The sequence below is a fragment of the Galendromus occidentalis genome, unplaced genomic scaffold (assembly GCF_000255335.2).
Source record: "Galendromus occidentalis unplaced genomic scaffold, Mocc_1.1 scf7180000077496, whole genome shotgun sequence".
Classification (NCBI taxonomy): Eukaryota; Metazoa; Arthropoda; class Arachnida; order Mesostigmata; family Phytoseiidae; genus Galendromus; species Galendromus occidentalis.
In genome coordinates, this window is record NW_003805484.1 from 441,787 (window position 1) to 468,848 (window position 27,062).

General features: G+C 52.1%; 10 protein-coding genes across 10 annotated transcripts; 5 read left to right on the top strand and 5 right to left on the bottom strand.

The window, feature by feature from the left end:
• Nucleotides 1–69: 69 nt before the first annotated feature.
• Nucleotides 70–447, top strand: LOC100902800 (histone H2B). Its single transcript, XM_018640686.2, has one exon. It carries the CDS (start codon nucleotides 73–75, stop codon nucleotides 445–447), a length of 375 nt encoding a protein of 124 aa, XP_018496202.1. The 5' UTR covers nucleotides 70–72.
• Nucleotides 448–1,425: 978 nt separating this feature from the next.
• Nucleotides 1,426–1,912, bottom strand: LOC108864641 (histone H3). The gene is made up of 2 exons (XM_018640694.1): nucleotides 1,891–1,912; nucleotides 1,426–1,847 (listed from the first exon to the last, which is right to left on the bottom strand). The coding sequence occupies exon 2, from the start codon at nucleotides 1,834–1,836 to the stop codon at nucleotides 1,426–1,428; it is 411 nt and encodes a 136-aa protein (XP_018496210.1). The 5' UTR covers nucleotides 1,837–1,847; nucleotides 1,891–1,912.
• Nucleotides 1,913–2,748: 836 nt separating this feature from the next.
• Nucleotides 2,749–3,060, top strand: LOC108864639 (histone H4). Its single transcript, XM_018640692.1, has one exon. The coding sequence runs from the start codon at nucleotides 2,749–2,751 to the stop codon at nucleotides 3,058–3,060; it is 312 nt and encodes a 103-aa protein (XP_018496208.1).
• A 1,410-nt stretch (nucleotides 3,061–4,470) lies between these two features.
• On the bottom strand, nucleotides 4,471–4,848 carry LOC100897606 (histone H2A). Its single transcript, XM_003746367.2, has one exon. It carries the CDS (start codon nucleotides 4,846–4,848, stop codon nucleotides 4,471–4,473), a length of 378 nt encoding a protein of 125 aa, XP_003746415.2.
• Nucleotides 4,849–5,055: 207 nt separating this feature from the next.
• LOC100902948 (histone H2B) lies at nucleotides 5,056–5,430 on the top strand. The gene has a single exon (XM_018640688.1). The coding sequence runs from the start codon at nucleotides 5,056–5,058 to the stop codon at nucleotides 5,428–5,430; it is 375 nt and encodes a 124-aa protein (XP_018496204.1).
• Nucleotides 5,431–9,613: 4,183 nt separating this feature from the next.
• Nucleotides 9,614–9,943, top strand: LOC108864640 (histone H4). Its single transcript, XM_018640693.2, has one exon. The coding sequence runs from the start codon at nucleotides 9,632–9,634 to the stop codon at nucleotides 9,941–9,943; it is 312 nt and encodes a 103-aa protein (XP_018496209.1). The 5' UTR covers nucleotides 9,614–9,631.
• A 1,495-nt stretch (nucleotides 9,944–11,438) lies between these two features.
• LOC100897751 (uncharacterized) lies at nucleotides 11,439–14,207 on the bottom strand. The gene is made up of 8 exons (XM_003746368.2): nucleotides 14,199–14,207; nucleotides 13,726–14,107; nucleotides 13,446–13,622; nucleotides 12,978–13,214; nucleotides 12,664–12,837; nucleotides 12,251–12,493; nucleotides 11,897–12,137; nucleotides 11,439–11,796 (listed from the first exon to the last, which is right to left on the bottom strand). The coding sequence occupies exons 1-8, from the start codon at nucleotides 14,205–14,207 to the stop codon at nucleotides 11,712–11,714; spliced, it is 1,548 nt and encodes a 515-aa protein (XP_003746416.2). The 3' UTR covers nucleotides 11,439–11,711.
• A 3,997-nt stretch (nucleotides 14,208–18,204) lies between these two features.
• LOC100897898 (histone H2A-like) lies at nucleotides 18,205–18,582 on the bottom strand. Its single transcript, XM_003746369.1, has one exon. The coding sequence runs from the start codon at nucleotides 18,580–18,582 to the stop codon at nucleotides 18,205–18,207; it is 378 nt and encodes a 125-aa protein (XP_003746417.1).
• A 204-nt stretch (nucleotides 18,583–18,786) lies between these two features.
• Nucleotides 18,787–19,164, top strand: LOC100903235 (histone H2B). The gene has a single exon (XM_003746403.3). It carries the CDS (start codon nucleotides 18,790–18,792, stop codon nucleotides 19,162–19,164), a length of 375 nt encoding a protein of 124 aa, XP_003746451.2. The 5' UTR covers nucleotides 18,787–18,789.
• Nucleotides 19,165–20,512: 1,348 nt separating this feature from the next.
• LOC100903378 (probable peptide chain release factor C12orf65 homolog, mitochondrial) lies at nucleotides 20,513–21,172 on the bottom strand. The gene is made up of 2 exons (XM_018640664.1): nucleotides 20,959–21,172; nucleotides 20,513–20,814 (listed from the first exon to the last, which is right to left on the bottom strand). The coding sequence occupies exons 1-2, from the start codon at nucleotides 21,170–21,172 to the stop codon at nucleotides 20,513–20,515; spliced, it is 516 nt and encodes a 171-aa protein (XP_018496180.1).
• Nucleotides 21,173–27,062: the final 5,890 nt, after the last annotated feature.

The following is a 27,062-nucleotide window of genomic DNA, read 5'->3' on the forward strand; positions in this document are numbered from 1 at the left end:
GCCCCAGTCCGAACATTGAAATACGAACGCTCTTGTGGTGCTCCTCACTCTCGTTTGAAGTCGCTTCGAACGATGCCGCCTGCAGCCAGTGGAAAGGCCGTGAAGAAGGCCGGTAAGGCCCAAAAGAACGTCCGTGCCACGGACAAGAAGAAGAAGAAGCGCAGGAGGAAGGAATCTTTCTCCATCTACATCTACAAGGTGTTGAAACAAGTCCACCCCGACACCGGTATCTCCTCGAAGGCCATGTCTATCATGAACTCGTTCGTGAACGACATTTTCGAGCGTATTGCCGCCGAAGCTTCTCGTCTGTCCCACTACAACAAGAGGTCGACCATCACCTCTCGGGAAGTCCAGACCGCTGTGAGGCTCCTTCTCCCCGGAGAGTTGGCCAAGCACGCCGTCTCTGAAGGAACCAAGGCTGTCACCAAGTACACCTCTTCCAAGTAAATTGCATCCTCCGATGTGAAAAAACGGCCCTTTTCAGGGCCACCAAAATGAACAAGAGCGACTGTTCCCAAGCCTTGAGTCTAAGTTCTCTCAACGGGCCGACCATCACGCAGATTCATTTTTCGAGCAATAGAATGAAATATCGAAATCGAACCCGAAATCCACTGGCGGATAGGCATCTGGAGCAGCGATACCTGAACACCGAAAATATTTCAATTGAAGGGCATATCCGTGTATTTTCCGAACGTCTGAGTGCTGCCCATTCATGAGAGACGGCCCGAACATCAGGGACTGTCCGTCTGCTGGAAAATTTACATCAATTTACGTATATCCGCATCCGGCATTAGGAGGAGTATTTATTGTGAGACGGCAAGAGTCTGAATCCGCACTTCGGTCAGGGGAATCGTCGACGCATTTAGCGCTCTACTTCCGCCGCGGACCCAATTGACCGAGATCAATGATAATGAAATCGCTTCTCATGAGTTCCATGAAGAGTCTGATCAAGATGGGCTCAATCCACCTCATCTGGAGGAGGAGCTATTCACAAACAAAATTGTCAAGCCCGCTCCGAGCCTGATCGGGTCCAGGAAGAAGTAATTCAGTTTCGTGAAAATGCTCCCGCTTGCCGTCGGGGACGTCACGACGGTGTCGTCGCTACAGATGCGTGTGGAGAGCGCTCTGTATTAGGAACATGTGGAAAATGAATATGAAATTCATGATATGGAGAATTCTTCCTCATTGATCTATTTTGTTTCGTTCGTCAATAATGGGTAGCGTCCCAATCCATGTGTCGGATTCTAGATAGGATATCTCTGAACGAATCAGCTCCCGAATCGCCCATGTTCTCAGACAGCATAGTGTCCTATATTCTTGCTGGAAGTTGCACGCATATTTCGCCTTAGCCACGGAGTCATGATCTCATAGAATTGGGTGGCCCTGAGAAGGGCCGTTTTTTTCTATCTCACGGATACGTGTGACTTAAGCACGCTCTCCGCGGATACGACGAGCCAGCTGGATGTCCTTGGGCATGATGGTGACACGTTTGGCGTGGATGGCGCACAGGTTGGTGTCTTCGAACAGACCGACGAGGTAAGCCTCTGAGGCCTCCTGAAGAGCCATGACGGCTGAGCTCTGGAAACGCAGATCGGTCTTGAAGTCCTGAGCGATCTCACGAACAAGTCGCTGGAAAGGCAACTTGCGGATCAGGAGCTCAGTCGACTTCTGGTAACGACGGATCTCACGAAGAGCGACGGTACCGGGCCTGTAACGATGGGGCTTCTTGACACCACCGGTGGCCGGGGCGGACTTGCGGGCAGCCTTGGTGGCGAGCTGCTTACGCGGAGCCTTTCCTCCGGTGGATTTACGAGCGGTCTGCTTAGTACGAGCCATTGCGAACGAATGCGCGCCGAAACTAGGGTTGCGGAGCTCTGAGTCGACCACTCTTATATATGACGAGAGAGAGGAGGACTAGCCCCTCTGCAGCGCCGCGCAAGCGCCGCCTCGATCGACGCTCGCTAAGCAAGATCCGCTCAGCTCAATTGGAGAAATCGGAAATTCCAGGCTAGGCAGCGCTACGGGAGGGGAAACACGCCCTGGAGATACACTCAATTCTTTTATGCCTTCAGCGACGTACAATTTCAGTTCTTACGAGTCCAACGAGTCTCGCACGCTCATTCGGAGTCATCCTTTTATGGGCTTCACGAAACCTAATAAAAGAGCATTCCCACTCACCGGTGAGGCATACTCATCCTCACGTCCCATGGTCGTTCCGAGAGAGGAATTGCCGTGCTCTTGCAAATAGCACCAAAGGATGAAAAGCCGTCGCAGAGTATTGACGGGCATGATGATGATGATCACCAACTCGTCGAGCCGCGACTGAAACCTAGGGAGTCTGCGATCTGGAACGACTGTTCATCAGGAGGAAAAGACTTCGATTGCGAGCAAGGTTCCCACATTTCGCCTTGCTTTTCGGAGGGGAATCACGGCGTAGAATCCCCCCAACGTGCCGCTCTCTCGGGAATCAGCATAGGAGGGTTTCATTTGGAATTATGACGGGAGCGAATGCGTATGTAATCTGCATCGGATCAATTCTCGATTTATCCTGAAAGCCTACCCGCGCGTTGATCATGGACTATCGATTTCTCCGGGCCGAGCGCGTTGAATCTTCCGGAGCCGAACAGCTGTGTCGAGTGCCCCTCGGATTGGCTACCCTCGCCAGATGAAGGGCGGCGCCGGTGCTCCGGGCGAGTATAAAATACCGGGGTGCCAGTCAGATTCTACTTCTCATTCGAGCGAAGAATCATGTCTGGACGCGGCAAGGGAGGAAAAGGTCTCGGAAAGGGTGGCGCCAAGCGTCATCGTAAAGTTTTGCGTGACAACATCCAGGGTATCACCAAGCCCGCCATCCGTCGTTTGGCACGTCGTGGTGGAGTCAAACGTATTTCTGGTTTGATCTACGAAGAGACCCGTGGTGTCCTCAAGGTTTTCCTTGAGAACGTCATCCGTGACGCTGTCACCTACACCGAGCACGCCAAGAGGAAAACCGTCACCGCCATGGACGTCGTCTACGCTCTCAAGAGACAAGGACGTACCCTCTACGGTTTCGGAGGTTAATCACGTCAAACTCTCCTTCGGCAGGAAAAAACGGCCCTTTTCAGGGCCACCAAACTTTAAGAGATCATCGCCCGGATCTGCACTGGTTTTTTATTCATTGAACAAGCTCTCTGCTCCCTTTGGAGGATTGGCTGAATAAAGAACTACCTTACTGGGGCCGATTCATTCCGGTCACTAGTTTTACAATTTCGATACGCGATAATAAAAACAGATTGCGACAAGGCACCTCCAGTCATACAATACAATCACTTGCGTAAACTTGGACGTCGAGTAGTTGCATTCCTGTGTGCTCCTCCATTCCAGTAAAGCAATATTCGCCTATCGTCGCAGAGCGTATCGGGGCATTCGAATTCCCTTCCTTCCATTATCCCTGTAGACTTTCCCCCGGACGCGCAGCTGAACTAGTGTATGAAATCATCACACATCAATCATCATACTAGCTACAAATCGTATCTTGATTCCTGCTCCGCAATAATGACCCATCAATCTTCTACGATTCCTATATGAAACGCCCTCGTCGCGTCGGAATGAGAATCAGCAAGAATCGGGGGTTCAGTGTGGGTCTATGAAATTCGGAATAGAACACATACTAATGGGAGAGATTCACAGATTCGCCTCGACATGAGCACATGAGCGGGCACGGAGACCTTCGTGGGTCGATAGTGCTCCGAATGGGTGAAATTCCTATCTGACATACGATGGGAATTTAAAAAAATCGAGATGAAGAGCCCTCTCGCAATTTTATGGTCCCGCGAGTCGAATGTCTTCTGTGCCGGCAAAGGAGTGAATGAGGTCGGCTCACATTCCAGAGGTACTGGCGATTATGTACCATACTATGCGATTGCGACTCCGGATTGGAGCTTGTTCGGGGATTATGGCGGATTATTCTTGACTTCTTGTATCCAAGAGCGGTATTTCGTACCTACTCGAGAAATTCGGCAGCCAAGTACTCCAATAGTCAACTAGATATACCCCGCAGGAATGAGCACTTCTAAAACTCATAGGCCTCATCCGTCGGACCTCCTTCAAGGAGAAACACCCTCTGATAAGCCTTCTTTTTGCTTGGTTTTCGGGTCGATCGTCTGCCGGTTATCATGAATCATGAGTGATTTGATTCGACCTAGGGTCCATGGACGCCCTCGCTTCGCTGTGTCTCCCCTGATACTATGCATAACACAAGCCGAGTGCACTTCAACTTGACTTAAGGACGGAAAAAATTTGTGAAACTCATCGAGAGTGGAAGGAATGAGTGTTTGCTAGACAGTGAACAACAAAATGAAGCTCCAATGCGTGAATCGGATTTTACCCAATTTTCAATGCAGTTCGTCGACCGGCAGGCTCGAAGGTGGAATCGATCTTTTAGAGTTTAGTGGCCCTGAAAAGGGCCGTTTGTTTTTGCCGAAGAATGACTTAGGCAGCAGCCTTGTCGGTCTTCTTGGGGAGAAGGACAGCCTGGATGTTGGGCAACACACCACCCTGGGCGATGGTCACACCGGACAGGAGCTTGTTCAATTCCTCGTCGTTACGGATGGCCAATTGAAGATGACGGGGGATGATTCTGGTCTTCTTGTTGTCACGGGCAGCGTTTCCTGCCAACTCGAGAACTTCAGCAGCCAAGTACTCAAGCACAGCGGCGAGGTAGACGGGGGCTCCAGCACCGACGCGCTCAGCATAGTTTCCCTTGCGGAGGAGACGGTGGATACGACCGACAGGGAACTGAAGTCCCGCACGAGACGAACGGGTCTTCGCCTTCGACTTTGCCTTTCCTCCCTTTCCGCGTCCAGACATGTTGATAGTACGTGAGTTGGAAACTGACGATTGCTCTGAGTTCAGCTCTCCCAGTTTATATATGAAGCTGGGCGGGCTCTGTCGCGGAGCGGAGCCGCCCCTCTCTCGAAAGGCGGCAGAAATTCCGCTCTTTCCGCCCCAGTCCAAACACTCAAATAGAAACGATCCACCAGAGCTGCTCACTCTCGTTTGAGCTTGACTTGAACGATGCCGCCTGCAGCCAGTGGAAAGGCCGTGAAGAAGGCCGGTAAGGCCCAAAAGAACGTCCGTGCCACCGACAAGAAGAAGAAGAAGCGCAGGAGGAAGGAATCTTTCTCTATCTACATCTACAAGGTGTTGAAACAAGTCCACCCCGACACCGGTATCTCCTCGAAGGCCATGTCTATCATGAACTCGTTCGTGAACGACATTTTCGAGCGTATTGCTGCCGAAGCTTCTCGTCTGTCCCACTACAACAAGAGGTCGACCATCACCTCTCGGGAAGTCCAGACCGCTGTGAGGCTCCTTCTACCCGGAGAGTTGGCCAAGCACGCCGTCTCTGAAGGAACCAAGGCTGTCACCAAGTACACCTCATCGAAGTAGATTCTAATCTCCTGAAGGAAAAAACGGCCCTTTTAAGGGCCACCAAAATTAATGAGATCAAATTTCTCTACGCATGAGCCTCCCCGTTCGAATAATGATTGGATAAAAGTTCTGACCGGAGAAGAAAGGGAAATTCAAGCCGCGACATTGGAGTTGAAAATTGATGAGTAGTTCCGGGGACGTGACAGTTGAACGACCATTACCCATAACATTGGGAACGCATCATCTGAGAGGGGACTATAGCCCCAATAGACCTCCGCCCGGCGTAGTCGGATGCAATAGATTTTATTATTCATCCGGCTTGAATGTGGCTCACTCCTGAACGCCGGCGCCGGTGCCGCAGAGAAGTTGAATCATAATGATCTCGGTTGATGATTTCATTGAACGGAGCTGGAAGCTTACATTCACAACACCCTAAGAAGAACTGAACACGTCCGAGATCAAAGAGGCGCATCACGGTCGTCGAGCATGCTCGAGAGGTTATGCGAGAATTTCGCGTGCTCGCTCTTACTCGAAACGAACTCTGCCCGGGGGACTCTACCCAACTCGCTCAAGAAGTCAGGACGCTTATCTGCAATTTACGGATATGGCAATCGGAGTTTGTTCGGAGAAACCTGAGAACAAGCGAGTGCCCGATTTTAAACGGTACATGCCGATCTGTATGTGACGCGCTCGGGCGCACACACGCACATTCATTGTGAGGGAAGAAGACGGCGTCACAGAGCCGAATTGGGTTAACCAAATGGGAGTCATTTAGAGTAATCGAAACACTACCCGAAAGGCTTTGCATTTCATACGTCGCGGCTCATTATCCAAGGCATCACAATTGTCCGACCAGAATGAGACAAAACCAAGCGTGAACCACGACAACTGAGTTCACGACTGTACAACATTCCGACCGGGCCTAGAAACCGCAGATATTCAGATTCGCTGAGATTTACATCTCCGAGGAACACGGTTCACCCACGGGTAATAGGTGAGCAACGGTATTTGGCTTCGAATCCTGGGCCTCTCCGGCGTAGGCGGTTATCGGAACATCGAATGATGAAACGTGGGCTTTCAGCGGGAACAACAGCTGGGCGGCACGACGCGAGATCCGTTCATTGCTGAACCTGACCGTGCGGACCAGGCCAACTCGTCCTGGATGAGCCTCCAGGATCCGAAACAAGGACCAACGGATGCGAGCCACATTTTCCCCACGGAGAACGCAGACGTCGCCGCCTTGATTGCTGGAGATCGTTTTCCTTTCGCTGTATTTGCCGAACGCAGTAGGGACCAATATTCTCGGAACTAGCGGACTGAAAGGTTCTTGAAATTGTTTGTGCGAGCGGAGAGACCCTTCCGCAGTTCGTGCGGACTGAACAGCTCGTCACTACGCGGCTGATCGACCGGTATTGTCTGAGCCAGTAATGGGTAACGCGAGCCAACCCGCAAGAAGTGGGCAGGGGTGATGGCGGAGGGCGCACCTGCATCAGACGAAACAAGGCTGAAAGGTCGTTCGCTAATCACACCGGCAAGCTCGCAGAGAATCGTCCGGAACTCCTCGAAGCCGATGAGACTGCGCCCTAACGTCTTGATGAGCGCAGATTCGATCAAGCCGACGGCGCTCTCGACGAAGCCGCCGTGCCAGGGGGATCGCGGACAGATAAAATTCCAATCGATGGAACGTCCAGCCAAAAACTCATGAGCGTCTGGATGTTTCCCGGAGTAGAAGAGGCTTTTTACCGTAAATCCTCCAATAGCGACCCGGGCTTCTATTTTCTCAAATACCTCCGGCGAGGGGCTTCTACTGGAGAGGAGCTACTATTGGAGGGGGGCTTCTAATGTTACAAGAGAAATCTTGCTCTGGAAAAGTGATGATGGATTTCTGGAAGAGAGCGTCTCCCCGGTCTGGGTTGAAATCCCTGGGCGCCGCAGACCAGATTCCATCGCGTCAGCTTTTACTCAGCCGACTCCGGCAGTGCGGGGTCTGCCGGTTGAGAGGGGCTCCCATTGGAGAGGAGCCCCTATTGGAGAGAGGCTTCTATTGGAGGGGGGCTTTTTTTTTCTCAAAAGCCCCGGCAGGGGGGCCTCTGTTAGAGAAGGGCTTCCATTTGGAGGGGGCTGCCATTGGAGGATGTACGGTAAATCGGTGACGGCTTTGACTCTCGGAGCTCCATTGTCGGATATGATTTGCGTGAAAGCTGGGTATGCTGCGAGGAATCGCCTCAGCGCGAGCAGCGTTTGAGGGGTTGACTGAAATTTGACTAGCTCGAAGTGAGCGGCGCGTTTTCGGCAGGTCACGCACCGGTGCGGAATGAATTTGAAGATTTGTCTTACGCTTGTAATCCAAAACCGACGTTGCAGCTGGGACAACACGTCCGCGACTCCGTAGTGAGCGTTCGTGCGGTGAGCGTCTATGATGAGGAGCAGTGCGAAGCGAGACTCACCCGGGATTACGATTGGGTTCATCTCGTCGTAGGTTTAGAACGGTCCCAGCGTGAGTCTCGTTTTAACTCGGAGAAGCCCGTCCGTGTCGATGGAGAGCTCCAATGATTTGAGCCTAGTCCAGCCCGCGACCCGATCTTCGGCCTCCGTGGAAGTTATCTCGCTCTCAAAATGTTCCAGCTGAGTCTCCCGGATGAGTATGTTCTCGGCCCGCGTTTTCAAGAATCGTCTCCCCGGAATCGGAGCCCGTTGTGATCGCGATGCGGACAGCTACACGTTCGCGACTACCCTGATCGCTCGACCTGCAAAACTGTGATGTCTGAGTGAGATCAATAAGCGGCTGACTCTTCAGAATTGACGCAACGACACCGCGGATCTCCCCACGGATCGGCTCGAGTACACTGTCACCGAGCACGGGTTGTGACAATGGTCCTTAGTCGGAAGGCAAGCGAAGCCAACATGGCCCAGACCACTCCTCTTTTGATGCGACCAATGCCTCGGCGCCGATGCCACGAGTTGCGGGATCAGATAAGTCGACCTTTCCACTAAGATGAAACCACTCTTACCGGTTTGATCCTGCCTGAATCTCTCGCACGCGCTTGCTCACGGACGTTTTCCGTGCACCTGGTTTCGCAGAGGTCGCCCAACGAAAGGCGATTATTGAGTCCGTGTAGAAGCGAACGGTGTCGACGCAGGTGCGCATTCGCTCCACCAAGGAGGTTTTCAAGCGAACAGCGATCAATGCGGCTAGTAGCTCTAAGCGACGAAAGGAAACCGGATCTGGGATCCTGAACCCCCACCTATGATCTCCTGAAAAATTTGACGCGTCCTTCTCCCAGTGACTTCGTGAGAACCTCAGCCCGCTTTGTGCACTACTCAAGATTCCGATGCGGAGAAATTCCGCAGAAATAGATCAGCTTGCGGTCCCGGAGTTCCCTCCATCGCATAGTATGACAGATATGAGCGGACCCTCAAACCGAGAAGTCGTCGGGAATTTCCCACCAGACGTTCTCGATAGGACGCGCATGCCTTCCCATCGATGACGCTGCGAAATGAGCAGCGGAGAATTTTTCTCCGGAATCTCTGATAGAGAGTTTCCATGTACAAACGCTCTCTATCCCTCTCCTACTGGAGCTGTTCATTAGGTCCACTGCCGAAACCGTGATTATTGGCCGCGTCAATAGCAGCACATTCCGACTACCCGACCACAGGATTGGTGAAACTCCTGGTCGCTCTCTCGATGTCGCGGAACTCTTCTCGCAATCAGGAAATCCAAGGGCCGCAGGCTCGACGGGATCCAGCGGCATACTCCTTGGTCGAGTGATTCTGGGATGCCGCCGATACGTGCGCAGAACGCTCGGGGAGTCCCAGAGCCTAGAAGACAAATCCGAAACAGAGGCGAATCTCGGTGAAAACAAGAGGGGCTCAAGTCTTCGAGCGCAACGGATCTGAGGAATTCAGCGAAGCCCTTTCTACCTAGAGAGACGGGTTCTCCAGTAGGAATTCCCGGCAAATGGACGCTGCTTTGAGGGTTCAATCTCGGAGACTGACGGCATTTCGAAATACCGCTCCGAGCGCCACACACCCTCGGAACGCGATTGATCCTGAAAGAGGGTTCTTCTACTCGGCCCACATCTTAGAGCCGGAGCCTCTCAGAAAGCCGGATCCCAATGGCGGTGACCCTCGCCACATGGAAGGCGGAGCCGGTGCTCTGAGCAGCTATATAACGCCATTCCGCTACTGATGCTACAACTTCTCATTCGAACGAAGAATCATGTCTGGACGCGGCAAGGGAGGAAAAGGTCTCGGAAAGGGTGGCGCCAAGCGTCATCGTAAAGTTTTGCGTGACAACATCCAGGGTATCACGAAGCCCGCCATCCGTCGTTTGGCACGTCGTGGTGGAGTCAAACGTATTTCTGGTTTGATCTACGAAGAGACCCGTGGTGTCCTCAAGGTTTTCCTCGAGAACGTCATCCGTGACGCTGTAACCTACACCGAGCACGCCAAGAGGAAGACCGTCACTGCCATGGACGTCGTCTACGCTCTCAAGAGACAAGGACGTACCCTTTACGGTTTCGGAGGGTAATCGTCTTCATCCTCTCCATCGACAGCAAAAACAAAACGGCCCTTTTCAGGGCCACCAAACTCAAAAAGATCATCGCCTGAAAGTACTGTAGTAGCTCTCCGAAAAATTGATCATCCGTTGCACCAAGCTTGTTTAATATAGAGCGAATTTGAAACTCGAGCCGGAATACAACTACGGATAGTCGTGCGAATCGTCTCACCGGTAAGGATGTCCGTCAAAGATATCAGATAGTCGACCACGGATTGGGAAGACTTGACTGTAATTCCATGAGAACGACGGAATCCTCTTCCGAGGGCTCCCTCCCATGCCCGCCCCTAGCAGCACGATCTCACCGTCGATCTACATAAAGTCACTGTTTCTCACAGGGACCCGCACCTGATGGTGACGGAGGCGGACGCGTATTCCATAAGTGATGTGAAATTGGTATCAGAGGTTTGCGCTTGTGTCGCGTTGTCGCTAGTGGAGGAGGCGGGGACGTTTCGAGACGCATTGGCCTTCGAAGCCGACGGATTCTGGCACGAGTTGTTCTGATTCCAGTCGTGTCCGTTCCGGTGTGGTTGACGCCACGGGGTGCGACGGCTCCCTCGATCTTGCCCTAGTCCTTTGCGGGGATACAGCCGGTGCCGAGTGGAACAGGGAGGCTCGTCGCCGAGCAGCACCTTTTTGTCTTTGCGGAGTCGCTCCACGTTTTCAGCGAAGGAAGCCCCGAGCAACGACACGCCACGTCCTGTCTTAGCTACCGAAACGGGAACTCTGAAGGCGTAACACGCTAACTCCATGCGTGCTGTTTCGTTGAGCTTCGTGCTGACGATCAGTGTCTTGGCTATGTCTGAGAGGCGTTCAGCCAGGACCTTGAAGTCGAGCGGGGTGCGAGTTTCGGCGAGGTAAGACATGGCATCTGTCAACGGTCTGGCCAGGAGAGTCTGGTTCTCGGCGAGTTTGACCAAGAATGAATCTGCCTCCAAGGCGAAGGAAGACTCGCTCGTTTTCAAGTAGGCCTCGGCATCGGCGAGTGGTTCCGGGGACAGAAACTTGAGATCCGGGGATTCGGGGTAAGCCCGATTGAGCTCTTGGGAGAGCTTGGCCGTGTCTTTGGTTTCGAATAGTCGCTTGAGGGCAGCGAGTACGGCGGAGCTGCGCGGAAGGAGCGCCGTGAGTTAGGGGTACGAGGATCGTAAATCCCGGGAAATCTCTATCTGTCCTCGGTGAACGATGGAGACCGACGAAATGGAATCAAACCTCCCCGATTCGAAGGAAACTCTCATGCATTCTGGGAAACAAAGTGCATGGAGACGGATGAGAGGACAGGTGCCTTAACGATTTCTCTGATCAGCGTTTTCCTGTGAGCGGTATGCGTCAGAGCGGGCAAAGCCTGAAATCGCCTATATCTCAAAAATGGACAGAATAATCCTGCTCCAGGGGCTGTCGAGATCATTCTACGATTAGCGATTACTCATCGCAGGAATAATAATGACCGACTCGTATTCATCTGTTCACAATTTATTTAGGCATTGACTAGACAAGGGGCGCTACATTCGGAGTTCAGGCACTGAGCGATTGTAGACCGATCCCGGTGGCGCATTTTATGGGGAGGGGAGGCACGTGCCCCGGGCGCCGCTTCCGACGGGGCGCGGCAACGATTCGAGTCGGAATTTGATTCTTCCGCTTCGCCCCGGGCCTCGCCTGCTTCAGGTACGGCATTGACGAACTTTGCGAAGCTCCGCTCACCGGAGATATGTTAAGATTTCATCCACACCGATCACAGCCTTCAAGCTTGTTCCTCGGAATCGACGGTCTCCTCCAATTCTTTGTACTGTGGGTATCCCTCCGAGTTCGTCCACCTGTAGCATAAACTGAGAAAGAGACCACATAATTAATACCGTCTCTATTTTCAAGATGCACAACCGGTATCGAACAGAAAGGGGGAGCGACGCGAATACATGAGAAACCCACCAGGCAGCGGCCAGCGGGATTAGGAACACGATCCCTTCGACGAGGTACGCAAGCCCCGGGAAGAATTCATTGCTCGCGTTGTAAATCGCCGTCAGTCCTACATCAGCGATTGTGGGTGTCAACCGCTCGCAAGCTGTCGTCAGAGCGAAGACCACAGCCACTTCATGAGGTTCCAAAAGCCGTGAAAGATGCGAGCGCATAGCCGTGATGCCCACCAGGAACGGTAGGCCCACAATCGACGCTGGAAGAGAAGGGTAGGGCTTCAAGGGGAGGTTCATTGAGTCCCAGGCCGAATCGGCAGCAGAACTCCACCACTCCCGTTCGCTCAGCAACTGGAAGCTTGAGTGTACTCACGAATTATGTACATGAAAACTCCGAGGCTCAAAGCGCTCATCAGTGAAGACTTGAGCGCAATGGAAGCGAACCCGATGGCCACCAGCATCGGATCGGAGAATCTGAAGACCTTCGTTAAGATCAACATCGAGGGCACGGACAGAACGTAGGTGATCAACATCACGGCCGACTTCACATATCCATAGACATCTGGCGTCCATTTGAATGCTTGGGCCACATAGAGCTGGTCGAGATCTCCAGCCCCTGTGAATTCACAATATTTGGCTCTAACTCCCACCAAATAAATGACCGACGATTCAGAGAATGTAGTCTGTACACACATATACTGTGTTTACCCTTGAATTAATTGATCAGTTCGCTGGGGCTGAACTACTCTTCTAAAAAATTGCCCCCCTTGAGGGATTGCGCCTCACCTGAGAATGCGACCACCCCAACCATCAGACAGCAGAACATCGAGATTATTTGAGCTCTCGCGTGACCAGGTCGCTTCCTGCGCAGATATGAGTAGCTCCGCTTGAAGGTTTCCAAGCTCGTCGAATGTTTCCAAGCTTGAAGCAGTGTGTCTCTCTTCGATTCTGCGTAAATGGCTGCAAGGAAGAATCTAATTATTCTCTCTCGAGACCAAGAAGACAGAGATTTGTGGGTTCCAGAATGACTGGGATCACACATTGAAGGAATGGCAGTTCAGAGATCAGGAGATATTCAGCTTCAAGGAGATTATACGCACGCGAGTCCTCATAGAAGAAAAAGAGAATCAGCAGACACAACCCGAAACCTAAGTAGACCGCCAGCGCCAGACTTTCGACACCATACGAGCGGTACAAGCGTCCTCCTAGAAATGTTGCGAGGAGAACCGGGAGGAAGATGAAGAATTGAATCATCAGAAAACGGTTTTTCCTCTTCTCCGCCGGGCAGGTCTCGGTGACGTTCGTGAATATTGCCGTCAGGCATACGAGGATTCCACCTAGAAGGAAACTCCTTGAGCTTGCATCAAATCGCTTTGTTCTGCATCAGAGGGAACGCACATGAGGACGCATGTTTTTTCCTTAAGGCACAGCCGAGAATAGGCTCGTTCCCTGAGCGAGGAAGATGATGACTATCGCCGATACCAAACGATCTTCTAACTCTTGCCATCTGATGCACTTCCCACATAGATTCAAACTCTCATACTGACTTATCGATTTCTAATGCTCACCCGTCACAGCTTCCGGGCTCGCGGTGAGAACATTGACATAGAGAGGGATGCCCCTGTTGAAGAAAGTGTACAAGTCACCCGAGGAAGTTGCTACACTCCCGATGAGCGCCAACAGCAGAGGAGCTTTGGCTCCGTAACGAGTCATATACTGTCCAGCCACGACAGAAGCTACCGCACCTAGAATGAAAGACTTCGGTTATCATCGTCTTCGGCGGGAATAAGTGTCTTCGGTCCCAGTTGGATCCGGCCGAAATTTTTTTTCAAGTACGAGAAGACTCACCCGGAAGTGTTGTGGCGATGTCTTTCGCGAGTCCGATAGATTTTGTGATTCTCGCCGCAGCTTTATAAAATGGCTCGTCTTCCTGGTCGTGCATGTGATGACAGACCGACTGGTTCAGATGGAGATTGAGCTCACAAGCTTTTTCAAGGAAAATTTGCGTTTGCGGAATCTTCGTGATCATGATTGAAAACATGTAGCACATGAGGATGATCTCCAACACGTATCTCCGCAGGGAGTTCATCTCTCCGTATGTTTGCGCCAATGTTGCTTCTCGGGGAGGTTTCGGATCTGGTTCTGCGGTTGACTTCGACAGTCGCGATTTATTGCTCGAGGGCGGCGGCTCTTCTTGGATATGGCTGGGGTTCTCAGCTATTTCTCCAACCTAGAATTAATCAGACTCCCATCAACCATGGAATCCATGTCAGGAATCCCCTCGGGTCTCCAACCAGCCGGGCTGTATACTCGATCCTCACCTCGAGCATTCTGAGTGGTAATGCTCAGATGCAAGATCACTGAGTTGTCACGAAGCGAGGGACGAAAGGCTATCTCCGCTCGACGATTCCCAATGACTCAAGCACGACACTCGTTCTAGGATCCGCTCTGCTGCAAGGGGAACTTCAGCAGCGAATGACGGACGCTGAAAGGCGTAAATTTAGAATGACAAAATACAGTCGACATCTATCGTCAGCCGGAGATCGATCTGGATCCTTCGCTGGGAATCCTCTTTTACGATCCCGAGCTCGTCGCCTATCCATAGTTTCGAAACGCTTCATTTCCAGTGAATGCGACCACGGATGCTCATGAGGGCGCTCTATTTACGGTTCACGGTGGGAGAAGCGCTCGGAAAGCCCTCTCCCAGAATGACCACATCGAGGCTATGCCGAGCTGCTCCAATTGAAAGTCAAATCCTTTCTTTAGCGATAGGCTTCGAAAAGATGCGCAGTGATCGTCCCTCGCTGAGTCTTTTCTTGAAGAGATTACGAATAACGATACACTGGGGCTCGACTCGATCATTAGGGCGCGTAGCCCAAGAGTCCCTTCAGTCCCTGTTCTGAGCTGACTGATTATCATCGTCCGTATTTTGCGGTGTACGTGGGTCCCTCGAAAAATATTCGATGCCCAGTCGGACCGCCCGAGAACGTACCTCCGAAAACTAGGGGAAGTCGATCGCCGATTCAAGCAGTCGACGGAGAAGCTTAGCTTCGCTGGAGAGAGGCGGTTCCACTTGTAAAATGACGGGCAACGATGCCGTCCAACGACGATTCGATGGCCGGCCTGCGCTCGGAGGGACTAATTTCGAGTAGGTACTTCTGGCGCGAATCTGTGGGAACGTCGAAAGCGGTAGGTCGCTGGGGGACAGAAAGAAATCCTCTCCAGCGGACGGAGTTTTAGATCACCCCAAATATCGACGCCTTTCCTCCGTAGTGTCCCCTGTGTAGGTTCAGTTCGATTCGTTGGGTCCCCGACTCGAGCGGCGAGTATCGGTCACCGGCTCGTCCCCCAAGTCGCCGGTCGACGAGCCTCTCCTTCCGCTGTCCATCCCGTTTCTTCTCCTGGTATTTTGAAGATCGCGGAAGAAATCCATGGTTGATCCTCGATATTGTCCCACACGCCGACGTTGCCCAAGAACTTTGGGGACTGCATAAAACTCAAAGTCGGCAGTAGTTTTTCCCACGGATCGAGAGATAGAGTCTGAATTCTCGAATTCGTCCACTCTTAGGCTCCCTTGGAGAGATATGCGGGTGGGTTGTCTGCCTGATCCTGCGCGATTTTCCACCCAGAGCCGATTGTGATCGGGAGCATTTACGATGGTGCTCAGCTTCCTGGTGAAAGTTCTCTCCTTGGGGGAGAATGCCAAAATACAGAATACACTCCAGAGAGTCCAGTGAGTCCTGATCGGGAAATTCCAGCCGAGTTTGGAAACTCCGACCCACCAGCCGGCTCAATGGCGATTGCGGGTCCCCATCCGACTTCGGTCCGGAAACTCGCAGTCCAAGTATCCGACATTGACAGCGATTCCTTTCTAAGCAGATACAAGGACTTCCAGATTGAGCACCTGGCCCTTCCGAAGATGAGCCCGTGATCTGAACCTTTAGAAACTGAAAATCACAAACTCCGGACGTTGGAGATGTGACTCACTTGCTGGGTGAACTCACTCTGGGTGGGCGGACGGCCCCCATCGATAGGACTCCATGAACCACAGCCGTCAATCCCGTCTGATGTACTCAGATTGTAGAATCGCCGTGACAATAGGCGACAGAGCGGCTTCAAGTTCCTATGTGACTATCCATTCCTGTCCGTGTTCTGTGGAATACGCGCTCAGCAAGAGCGAGCAGACTATAATTTACGCAGTGGTTGTATAAACGCCACCAGGTGGCACTGATCATGGCGCGGCGCGCTATTTCAAGTCTCTGTCACTGTACAGTACAAGCTCTAGTCGACGGTGCAGTGTCCACCCCAGCGTCCCAGCGTCCAGCGTAGAGGAACGTAAGTCTACGGGGATCGGCTGGGCTCTCCTCCAGGTACGTAGAGGGAACCGAATCATTCGCACTGCGGAAGCGATCAAAGTTGACTTGGCTTCGAGTAGCAAGACACAAGTCTGGCTAGATTTCGCGAAGGAGCCTGAGGGCGATCCTAGGATTGCGAAGAGGACATCGACGGGGCGTTCTCTAATCAGTTTGTCCGGGAGTCCGTTCTCAGCGTGGTTGACCCGAACGTAGTAGCTGCGGCTGGTGCTCTGATGATGGTCAGTAGCCGCATAAGAGCTCGCTGATCTCTTCTTATATGCATGAATGTCTATGAGGCTGGAGGATAGTTGAACGTGACAATTGAGAATACTCATCGAGGCTGCTCGTGGCCTCCTCCTCTATCTTCGATTTGTCTGGGATCTCCTGAATCGTGGAGGATTTCCAATATTCGGTGAGGCAGCTCCGCGTTCTTCCCGACGAATAGTTCATCGAGTTGGAAGGGGCTCATGCAGAAACGGTATGGAGCCTGACGGAAGTGGGGAATTGCGTTTTGAAGGGTGGTTCATTCTCCGCGGTTCGTTCCCCTTCCAAAGCGAATTGGACCATCCCCAAGCGGAGGAATCCATTATCCGTTATCAACAGTAGAGCCTGAGGCAGTTCCACCTTCAGGGAGAGGAGCGGTCTTCTCCTCGGATGCTTCGATCTTGCCCCGCCGGAATCGCGAACAGGCAGTCTAGGATATGCATGAGATATATGATTCAGGCATGAGGCCGATGAAACCGAATTCCGATCCATTCACATCTTATCAGTGAGCTCAGCACATCGAATGCCACTCAAAGCCGGGAGAAAGCTCATGGGACGAGAGAGAACTGACGACTTGACACAGCGGAATCGATATCTCGAGCGATATTGATCCCGATCAGAGCTGTACTGAGGCGCTCCTAGGGTGCTCCAACGAGCTCTCTATGCTCTATACTCTATACATACTATATGTACTTATGAAAGCTCTCCTGGTCGTCCCGCGACAGAGAAAAATAGGGAGCTCCTCAGGCTGGTGTTCGCCTTAATGTGGGCATCCTGATGTCTCGAGTGGATGAAGCCTCGAAATCGGGTCGGTGGCCGACTGGATCTTGGACGAAGCTTTTCAGATCGTCCGCACACATACGCTTTTGACTACCGTGACTTTCGGGACTTGTGTACATACAGTGAATGCCGTGCACCCAGAGAAACCTCGGACTGGCTCTAGATCCCTGATAGACCCTAGACGTGATTGGGCTGACGTCAGACTCAGTGTCACCGACGAGCAAGCGTCCAGAGCCAAGATCCTGCGTTATATTTTGAGCATTCGGCACGGATGCACATTCTTTTCCCTACGCTCTTCTAACCTCGAGCAAGCGCCCGCAGGATAGTAGGGGTTGAAAAGTGTTAGATTCGGACAGGTACGAATGTTGTGACGCAAAATCTCAACAAAAAGGTACCCAGCGTTCCTGGATGTCGGTGTCCTGGCAGCTCTTTGGCTAGGCTGGAGGGAACTTTGAAAGGGCAGATTGAGGAAATTCGCGACTCATCTCTCTCACTACGCCTCTCCGACATCCGGCTAATTATCATTGACCTCATCCCACGAAGGAGAGTACCGCTCCAAAAATTATTACCTCTCAGAAGCTTGAACAGCGAACTGAGCTCGGTACGCTCTATCGCGGCGCGCGACGGCGCTTCGCACACAGCGGGTTCGATCTCAGAACAGCTAGAAGCAGGTACCAGAGGAGAAGTCTCTAGGGGAAGCTTCAGTGAAACCTGTATCTAGTCATCTTCATGTCGGTAGCTCGAAAACCAGAAGTCCGGATGCTCGAGCCTCGACTGACTCGTCGACTGTCTCTTGGAGTCCGAAGGGAATCGACAGATAGGTATATCGGGAATGGAAATCTTTAAATCGAAGCAGGAAGCGAGCGAGTCGATCTCGTATGTTATGGTGGCCCTGAAAAGGGCCGTTTTTCAGCCTCAGGGGCACAGCTTAGGCAGCAGTCTTGTCGGTCTTCTTTGGGAGGAGGACAGCCTGGATGTTGGGCAACACACCACCCTGGGCGATTGTCACACCGGACAGGAGCTTGTTCAATTCTTCGTCGTTACGGATGGCCAACTGAAGATGACGGGGGATGATTCTGGTCTTCTTGTTGTCACGAGCAGCGTTTCCTGCCAACTCGAGAACTTCAGCAGCCAAGTACTCAAGCACAGCGGCTAGGTACACGGGGGCTCCAGCACCGACACGCTCAGCATAGTTTCCCTTGCGGAGGAGACGGTGGATACGACCGACGGGGAACTGAAGTCCCGCACGAGATGAACGGGTCTTCGCCTTCGACTTTGCCTTTCCTCCCTTTCCGCGTCCAGACATGTTGATAGTACGTTAGTTCAGAACTGACGATTGCTCCGGGCTCAGGCTCTCGCGTTTATATATCAGGCCAGGCGGCCATCCTCTTCGAGCGGAGCAACCCCTCTCTCAAAAGGCGGCAGAAGTTCCGCTCTTCTCGCCCCAGTCCGAACATTGAAATACGAACGCTCTCGTGGTGTACCCCACTCTCGTTTGAAGTCGCTTCGAACGATGCCGCCTGCAGCCAGTGGAAAGGCCGTGAAGAAGGCCGGTAAGGCCCAGAAGAACGTCCGTGCCACGGACAAGAAGAAGAAGAAGCGCAGGAGGAAGGAATCTTTCTCCATCTACATCTACAAGGTGTTGAAACAAGTCCACCCCGATACCGGTATCTCCTCGAAGGCCATGTCTATCATGAACTCGTTCGTGAACGACATTTTCGAGCGTATCGCCGCCGAAGCTTCTCGTCTGTCCCACTACAACAAGAGGTCGACCATCACCTCTCGGGAAGTCCAGACCGCTGTGAGGCTCCTTCTCCCCGGAGAGTTGGCCAAGCACGCCGTCTCTGAAGGAACCAAGGCTGTCACCAAATACACCTCTTCCAAGTAGATCGCTGATCTGCTGCTAAGAAAAACGGCCCTCTTCAGGGCCACTATTCTGAAAAAGATCGACCCCGACCAAGGCGAATCCTCTAGTTCGAGGCATCATCTGTATTCTATAGTATTTCGAAAGAATGTAAGGGTCGAGATTGAGCGCGAGCGGAGGCTTGAGGGAAGAAGAACGCTGCTCTACCGAATTCCTCCACTGAGAGCACGGCCATCCATACTACGCGGTCAACGGACGACCTTGACATGGTCGCAATGTGGGGATGAAGCTAGAAAGATCCCTTTTTCTACCCACCGGACCCGAGCTTCAAGGCTGTCGTCGCGATGGCTCGTCCAATCGCTTGTCACGAGCTGACCTCGGCCCGATGCGTACTCGCTGGGTGCAGGGGGTGGCCTCAGCTGGTCAGCAGATACGGTCGTAATTCCCGTCCCCTTCGCTCCTTCATGCCGAAATCTTTCATTTCACTCACGACCAACAAGACCTAAAGAGGAACAGTTCGCTGCGCCCGGCGTTGCTACGTAATTTTCAGTTCAGGGCAGTGTTTCTCAAAAAGGTTGCCTGGGATATTTCAGAGGGTGCTCGGGAAGTACTCGAAATTTTGGTCACTGAGGTATCGGAACTCGCGAGGACGATCCCAGCAAGAGAAAACTGCTGAGGGAATGCTTGAATTTGATACGTCAAGGTCGTCGTGTATTGAGAGAAATCGAATCAAGGCACAATGATGTAGGTGAGCTCGAAGCTATACCGTGCGCAATATCAAACGGCTTTCGGATCTTGGGGTGCACGGATATTTCTGCCAGCCCAAAGGGTTGCACGGACAGAAGGTTGAGATCTTGTGGTCTAGGGTTCCGAGATGGGTGAAGGTTTGATGGCGTTCAAAGTGAACGCCCATCTGAATTTGCAGGTCTCAGACTTGGTAGCTTCACTCATACCCTCAGAAAGCCGGGTTTGACCGATGATGAAATTCTCATTCAGTTCATCGATTGCGTATTCATTCCCTCGATTGACCGAGAGGTAAACGGGGGAGCCAATAGTGCCGGCTGTCCCATCAAAACGCTCCCACTGAGCTCCAATCGAATCTCACAGACGGTGTTCTCGTCTCTCGGGCACATTCATCAGTGTTAGTATCATTTATGTATTCATAGATTAAGGTGGACATTTGTGGGTCAATTCTTTAGAGCAGAAGGGGCTCTCCTGTTCTGCAAGGATCCGAGGATTCCGAAGTTCACGCCACAGCGCTTGGAGTAAAGACAACATTCTGCAGATTCAGGATACATCGGAGCGTCTCATCCAGAACAACAGATTTTTTTTATTTAGTTCAATTTCGCAATGGAACTAGGTTGGCTGATCTCTACGAGCTTTCTTTCTCTGCTTGTGCCCTCTGGAACTTCGTCCACCGGTCGACAAGTCCTTCCTCTTCTTCTTCTTCCTCTTGCAGGCGCTGCTTCTCTTCTTTCTCGAGACGTTTCTTTTCGCGAAGTTTCTTGGCTCTCTGCTCCGCCTTGATCTTCCGTTCCCTCTCTATCCGTATCTTCTGATTCCGCACCGACATCTCGCCATTTATGAAGTCGTCGACTTTCTCAACGAGGAGCTGCCGAGCCATCCTCCTATTCTGGTGTTGCAGTCGAGACTCATGACAGCGCACTACGACACCTGAAAACTCGTGGGTTGATTAGAAAACGATCTCATTGCTCACGGGTACGGACTAATGCTCAAGTTCCTGCTTAGTTATTGCCTCAGTCAGCTCCAACAGAGTCTCTCGAGCTCGATAAACATCCTCTCGCCCACGGTACGCACCGGTCGGTCTGTGACACAAGACGACACAATTGACGGTTTTGTTGACGCTCTGTCCTCCGGGGCCCGAGCCTTTGACAAACTGCTCGATGATATCTTCTTCTCCGATGACTGGAACTCTCGACTTATCGACTTTTTTCGAAGCACACCTCAGAGCTGTGATCGAGACGGGATGTCTCGGGATGACAGCGAAACGCGCCAGCAGCGAGAGAGCCATAGCAGAGCTCCGAAGCACCGATTCAGACTTCTTGATGCGGTCGCCTACTCCACTAAACGAGTCGTTTCAATTCCAAGAACTTTTGACCTTTTTTGACAGCGAAACTCAAGTCTTCCGGTGACGCACGGGGCTTCTGGAACTTCAGCCGTATCTCTCTCTGGAAATACTCCTTGTCTGTGAACTCGAGCTTCTGCCCGTAGCGAGCCAGTTTTTTGTACAGGCCGAGAATCACCGTCTTCGAAATGCTTGAAGACATCACAGCATGAGAGCGATTTCTGAAATGGAATTTCCTTCGGAATATTGAATTGGGACACTCGGACGAGCCATAAATGAGGCTGGAGGAGACACCGTCAACTCACTGAAATCTATCTCCTTAGGGTGCGCGAACTCACGACTTTGTGGAGAAAACATCTCTGCCTGCCGACAGAGCTTCACAGCTGTTTTGGACTACCCGCTGAATTGGCGGGGACATCGACCATTGAAATTCTCTTCCAGCCCGTTCTGTCGCCCCGCTGGACTCGCGAATCTACCTATCGCGCTCGCTGAAAGATTCTCCGATAGATTGGAAGTCCTGAGGCCGGCCGATATGGACTGATCCTCCAATCGACGCGCTCGATTTCTGTTTTGGCGGTTTTGAGAAGGCCGACCGGCATCTGTGGCGCGGCCGGCGCACGTGCCCGGTGTCCGATCTGTGACAGCAGACGGGACTCCTGTCCATATCCGCGCGGTTCAGTCGCTATGTACTCTGACTGAAGATTTTCCGTATCTAGTGTATGATGAATCGCAGCTCCGATGCGGCCCGGTTCCATCACATCCATGAATCTTCCTGTCACGGTCCCAATCCGCTCTCACCATTATTATTATCCACTCCGGACTGATTGCCGATCACCTCAGGGATCCAAATCTAAGGCAGAAGAATCGGTCCTCTCTAATCATTCTCAGTGATCGCAAGGGGTCCGTGAGTCGATGTAGCCCCAAGGTTCAAATCGTGCAAGGACTTCTTCGTATTGGCCATGCCATGGCAGTAACGAGCCGTGGGCGAGGCATACGCGGCCCTCATTCTCCATCGCTGGAGTCGAATGATACGAATTCAACGGCGGTCTCCCTCACTCAATTCACGAATGAATGCTTGCCATGGCCGGTATTGAGTCGGTCGTCCTGCTCAGATGGTCATGCCGAGAGTGAGAGAAAAAATATGGATGTAGGCGGCCACGCACATCTACTCCTGCATCCCTATGTGAGGTTTCCTGGACGCCGCCTCCAGTGTGCGTCTCGTAAGTCGTCTCGAGGGAAGGCCGTGTTTGATTCGATTCCCCCCTTTTTTTTACGACGAAGCCAATTTCCCCTCACGCCAATATCCCCTTGGTGATGATGGTGGGACAACAGTGCCCCTGAAGCGAAGAACGCCCAGCCTGCCACAAATCCCACTCTGTGAAGATATCATCAGAGATTGAAGGAAAACTTCCTGTCAGCTCTCTCGGCAAAGATATTGATGCCCTTATCGATATCCTTACATGTCCAATTACATTACATTCCATTACAGTCCATTACATGTCCATTATCCATGTCGAACTCCATAGCTCTTCAAATGTCGGTCTTAGAGATTCCGCGTCTCCTCTCTACGTTCTCGTTCCCTGGCTCCATGTAAAAGACTTCATTCCCCCTTCCCACCCGCGGCCCAAAACTACTCCTCACGCGGAATCCATGAAAAAGTCCGATGGAGGACGCCGAAAGTCAAGCCATCATTCTGTGCTCATCAGCAGCAATAGGCGGCACGAAAAGCGTGGGTCACTCCAGTGAGCGGTTTCCCGCCTCGGCCTGCTCGTCTCCGACCGCACCCAAATACGTGAAAGAAAATCCCCCATGAATGTCCTCAACTTCGGCTGTAAAAAGAGGTATCGTTCCCCGCCAGGGGAAAGCGACGATTTCGTAAATGGTTGAACACGAGAAATGCGCACATGCACATGAATCGGGGAAGAACGCGGACATCTCTCGAGACTTAGTGCTACCACGCGACAGATGATCGGTCTCTCGGAGACTGGCCAACTCTTTCGATTGGGAGATATTCTCAATGCAATTCTCATATCCGAACTTCATGAGCTCCCAAAAGTTCCCCTGAGAGCTGTCAAGCAAGTTCCAGCCTCGGAGGAATTCGGCATTGCACGATGACGTGGGAGCTTTCTCGTATGGTGGATGAGTGCCGAAGGAGGTTCGTCTGATCGCTGGGATCGGCGAGCTCGGTCATAGTGGAGAGAAACCATACGTGCGCTTCATCCGCCTCGCGGGCATCGATTGGGAAGAAGGCCCCATCGTGCATTTACGGGAGCGTGCGGGAGAATTGCCCTTCGGGAGTGCTCCGTTGCCTTCGAACACAGGTCTCACCGAAACCACCACCGACGTCGTCCCTGCGGGGGAGCATTCAAATGCGAAGAGTTCCGAAAACTATCCACCCTCTCTGGTGAGAACTCCTCCCACAGAAGAATATCACCTTCTGTAGGGGAAACCTCTGCGCATCGCCTCTAGGTGAGAGAAGTTCGGGAGCTCCGGCATTTATGTTTCACCACTTTCCGTTCGCTCAAATGGTCGAATCAAAAGTGCCTTGATTTTGGTGCTCCAGCTCTGGCTAGGCATTGACCATCGTTACTCCAAGCAGGAAGTCTTAGAACGAATGTGTACATGAATCGATGGACCGATTTTAATAAACGATGCCCGAGCCATTTGGCTACCGCGACGATAGATTCCATGGTATAGGAATGTTCTCATTAGGTTCTTATGGGAAGATACGAATCGGCACTGGCGCCAAGAAGTGGCGGCGCCAGCATGAAGCTAAGCTTTAGCTTCGTCGGACTCCGGATCCATGAAGCCCGAGAGGGCTGCTTTCGCCTCCGCTTGAGCTTCTAGATGGAATGAAAGTCACACCTTGACGCCTGAGGGCTCCTCGATCTCGATATTCTTGGAGGATGCCAGGGAAGCCGAAGAACTTCCGAAGGAGACAAACATCGGTAAGACAGGCGAATCGACAGCGGTCTTCTTTTTCCCAGATCTAACCAATACCCCGGACGATGATGGAAGCGAAGGTCTCCCGACTTGTGATGTCATCTTGAATCCGGATTGAGATCCAGTCCAGCCTATCTCGGGAACTTATGCTAAGAAGACGGATGGATCGCAATCTCGCAGCTTAAAGTCGGCCTGGTACTCACGATTCTCTTACCTCGAATATTCACCAACTCGGCTCCCTGCTTCGTATGTCGACATTTCTCGGAGAAGGAATCGAACTTCAACACGGAATGCTTGAATATGGCGAAGTCCTGATCATCAATTCTCCGTGGAGAAATACGATTCCTACACCCTCTCGAGAAGGACCGGCGCGGTCTCGGTCCAGGTAGATTCTCACCGGAAAGAAATAGTTTCGAGAAAGTGGAGGGTTCCTGGACTCGGTGAACCGGGGGACTTCTCTTGAGTTGCTGACCTACATACAGAAGAAATGTCCTGAGCTCGCTGCGGATGTCACCAAGCTGCCGCGTAACGCACTATACAAGCATCATTCCATACAGAACGAGCTGCTTGGAATTTGCAAGTCTTCGGTGCTCGAAAATATCCGAGGAGAGGTGCGACAGTCTTCAACCTGCTTCGCGATGATGGCCGATGAAACTCGAGATACATGTGGTTCAGAGCAGCTGAGCCTCTGCCTACGCCAAGTTCGAGGGGCGGATATCATTGAACACTTTATCGGATTCCTGCGATTAGAGAAGTTTGATTCGGCAGCTATAATAGAGAGAGTCGTATCTCTGATGGATAGAAGTGGAATAGAGATCAAGAGATGCGTAGGGCAGTCCTACGACGGGCTCAGTTATGTCCGGGTGTTCGAATGGCGTTCAGGCTCGCATCCGGAGCCTCGTAGGGGCTGAATGTCCCTACATTCACTGTCATGGTCATCGACTCAATCTGGTGCTCGTCGACGTCTGTTCCCGCATCCGATGCGTACGCGACCTACTTGACGTGTTGCAGGCGATTCAGAGGTTCCAGTGGAACTCTGCGAAAAGAGCGGGATTCTCCGAGGCGACGCAAGTAAGGCTCAATCAAACAGTCCTTGAGATGCCACAATCCTGTGATACTCGGTGGTATAGCAAGCGGAAGGGTGTTTTGTTCTTCAGAGAACGCCTGCAAGCTACGCTCTTGGCTCTAGATGATATCGTTGCACAGGCAAACGCAGAGGAAGCTGCGTTATGCAGAGGATTTCTGAGCCAACTACAGTCCTTCAGAACAGTCCTGACGACATTTTCAAGCGCCTAGTAGCGTCCGATCCGATGAAGGACAATTTCTTGAAAAAAAGCTGGTCTCAGAATATTCAGCGAAAAGTTCGCCCGCTTCGGCATGGACGTAGATGCTCTGATTGCCGAGCGCAGAGAGGCCAGGAGTCTGCTCCTCAAGCGGAAACTGAGGACAGCTCGACAGTGCCCGAAGAACCTTTCACCTCTCGACGAAGGCTTCGAGAATCTGGTACTATACTTTGAGATAGTTCTTGTGTTTCCTGTCACCAGGGCTTCTTGTGGGCGGAATTCCAGTGCTTTAAAGCGGATCAAGTCGTACCTGCGCTCGACCACGGGCGAGGTGTTCTCTCCATAGAGAGAACACTCACCGATACACTTAGTAAGGATCCGCGGGTGGGAAGGGGGAATGAAGTCTTTTACATGGAGCCAGGGAACGAGAACGTAGAGAGGAGACGCGGAATCTCTGATGAGACCGACATTTGAAGAGCTATGGAATTCGACATGGAACGACGACGCGACGGGGTACCCCAATGTTGACGGCCAGATCCGGTTAAGAGAACGAAAGCTGAGTTTTCCGTGAGCGAGCGCAAGACTTGGAATTGGGTCAATTAAAGAATCGCGGACGTGCACATGTATCAAGGTCCGACGCAGACCCCTTCGGGCTCGTCTTCTCGGAGCTTGGAATCGCGCAAGCCTCACAAGAGTCTCTGATCAAGGAAACACGTCACAAGAGCGCAGACGTATGACTTCGATACTAATGGAACCGAAAGTTGGCACATCCAAGTGTCCCCGTTGGAACTACGATCGCATCGTTACGACTAGGCGCGCATTGCGATATCGCTACGCGTGGCGTGGAAGGATTTTCGTGCTGTAATCGCTCATCGAGATTCCTGACTCCGATCAAATTGAAAACGCTCTCTCTCCTTCATATGCGAGAGAAACTAGACTCCTGTCCGGCGAGCCACAGGTGGAAAAGCAATCAGACGAGTATTGCCACTCACACACTGGAGGGAAGCCGTGCTCATGCGGGGGATGCGTTGGACATCTTTCGGACGCACACATTCTCTTGCCCGACACCGGCGTCGACACACCGACGAGACACCTTACGATGAGTGCAGCAAGTATGATACATAATTCGAACGTGCTGACGGCCTGGTCGAACATGAAGTCATGTACAATGAAGAGCGGCCGAACACCCGCACGGTGTTCGCGCCAAGGTAAAAAAAGAGCTCCCTCCAAAATCATCTCTGGATGCGCATCTAGTAGGAAATATGAATCATCTCATCCGATCTGGCATCTTTCGGCGCTCACTGTCTGCAGCTGATCGACGATTCCTCACTCGGAACATGGACCGTGTCGGACTCCGGGGATTAGGACAACCCCATCGTCCGACGATGGACGGAGCTCATCTCCCGGAAGACTGTCGCTGCATGAATTAGCGTTCCGAAATGAAGGCTCCATCTGTGGAGGGAAGGAATGTACATACATAACAGGCACAGACGGCCGATACGATGCGTAGCTGTCGCGCAATGAAAATGCGAGATGCTCTCGCGAACTTTTTCTGATTCGCCGAGCTGGCTCGATTGGAGTTTTGTATTAATGGGTGGTCAATTTAGTTC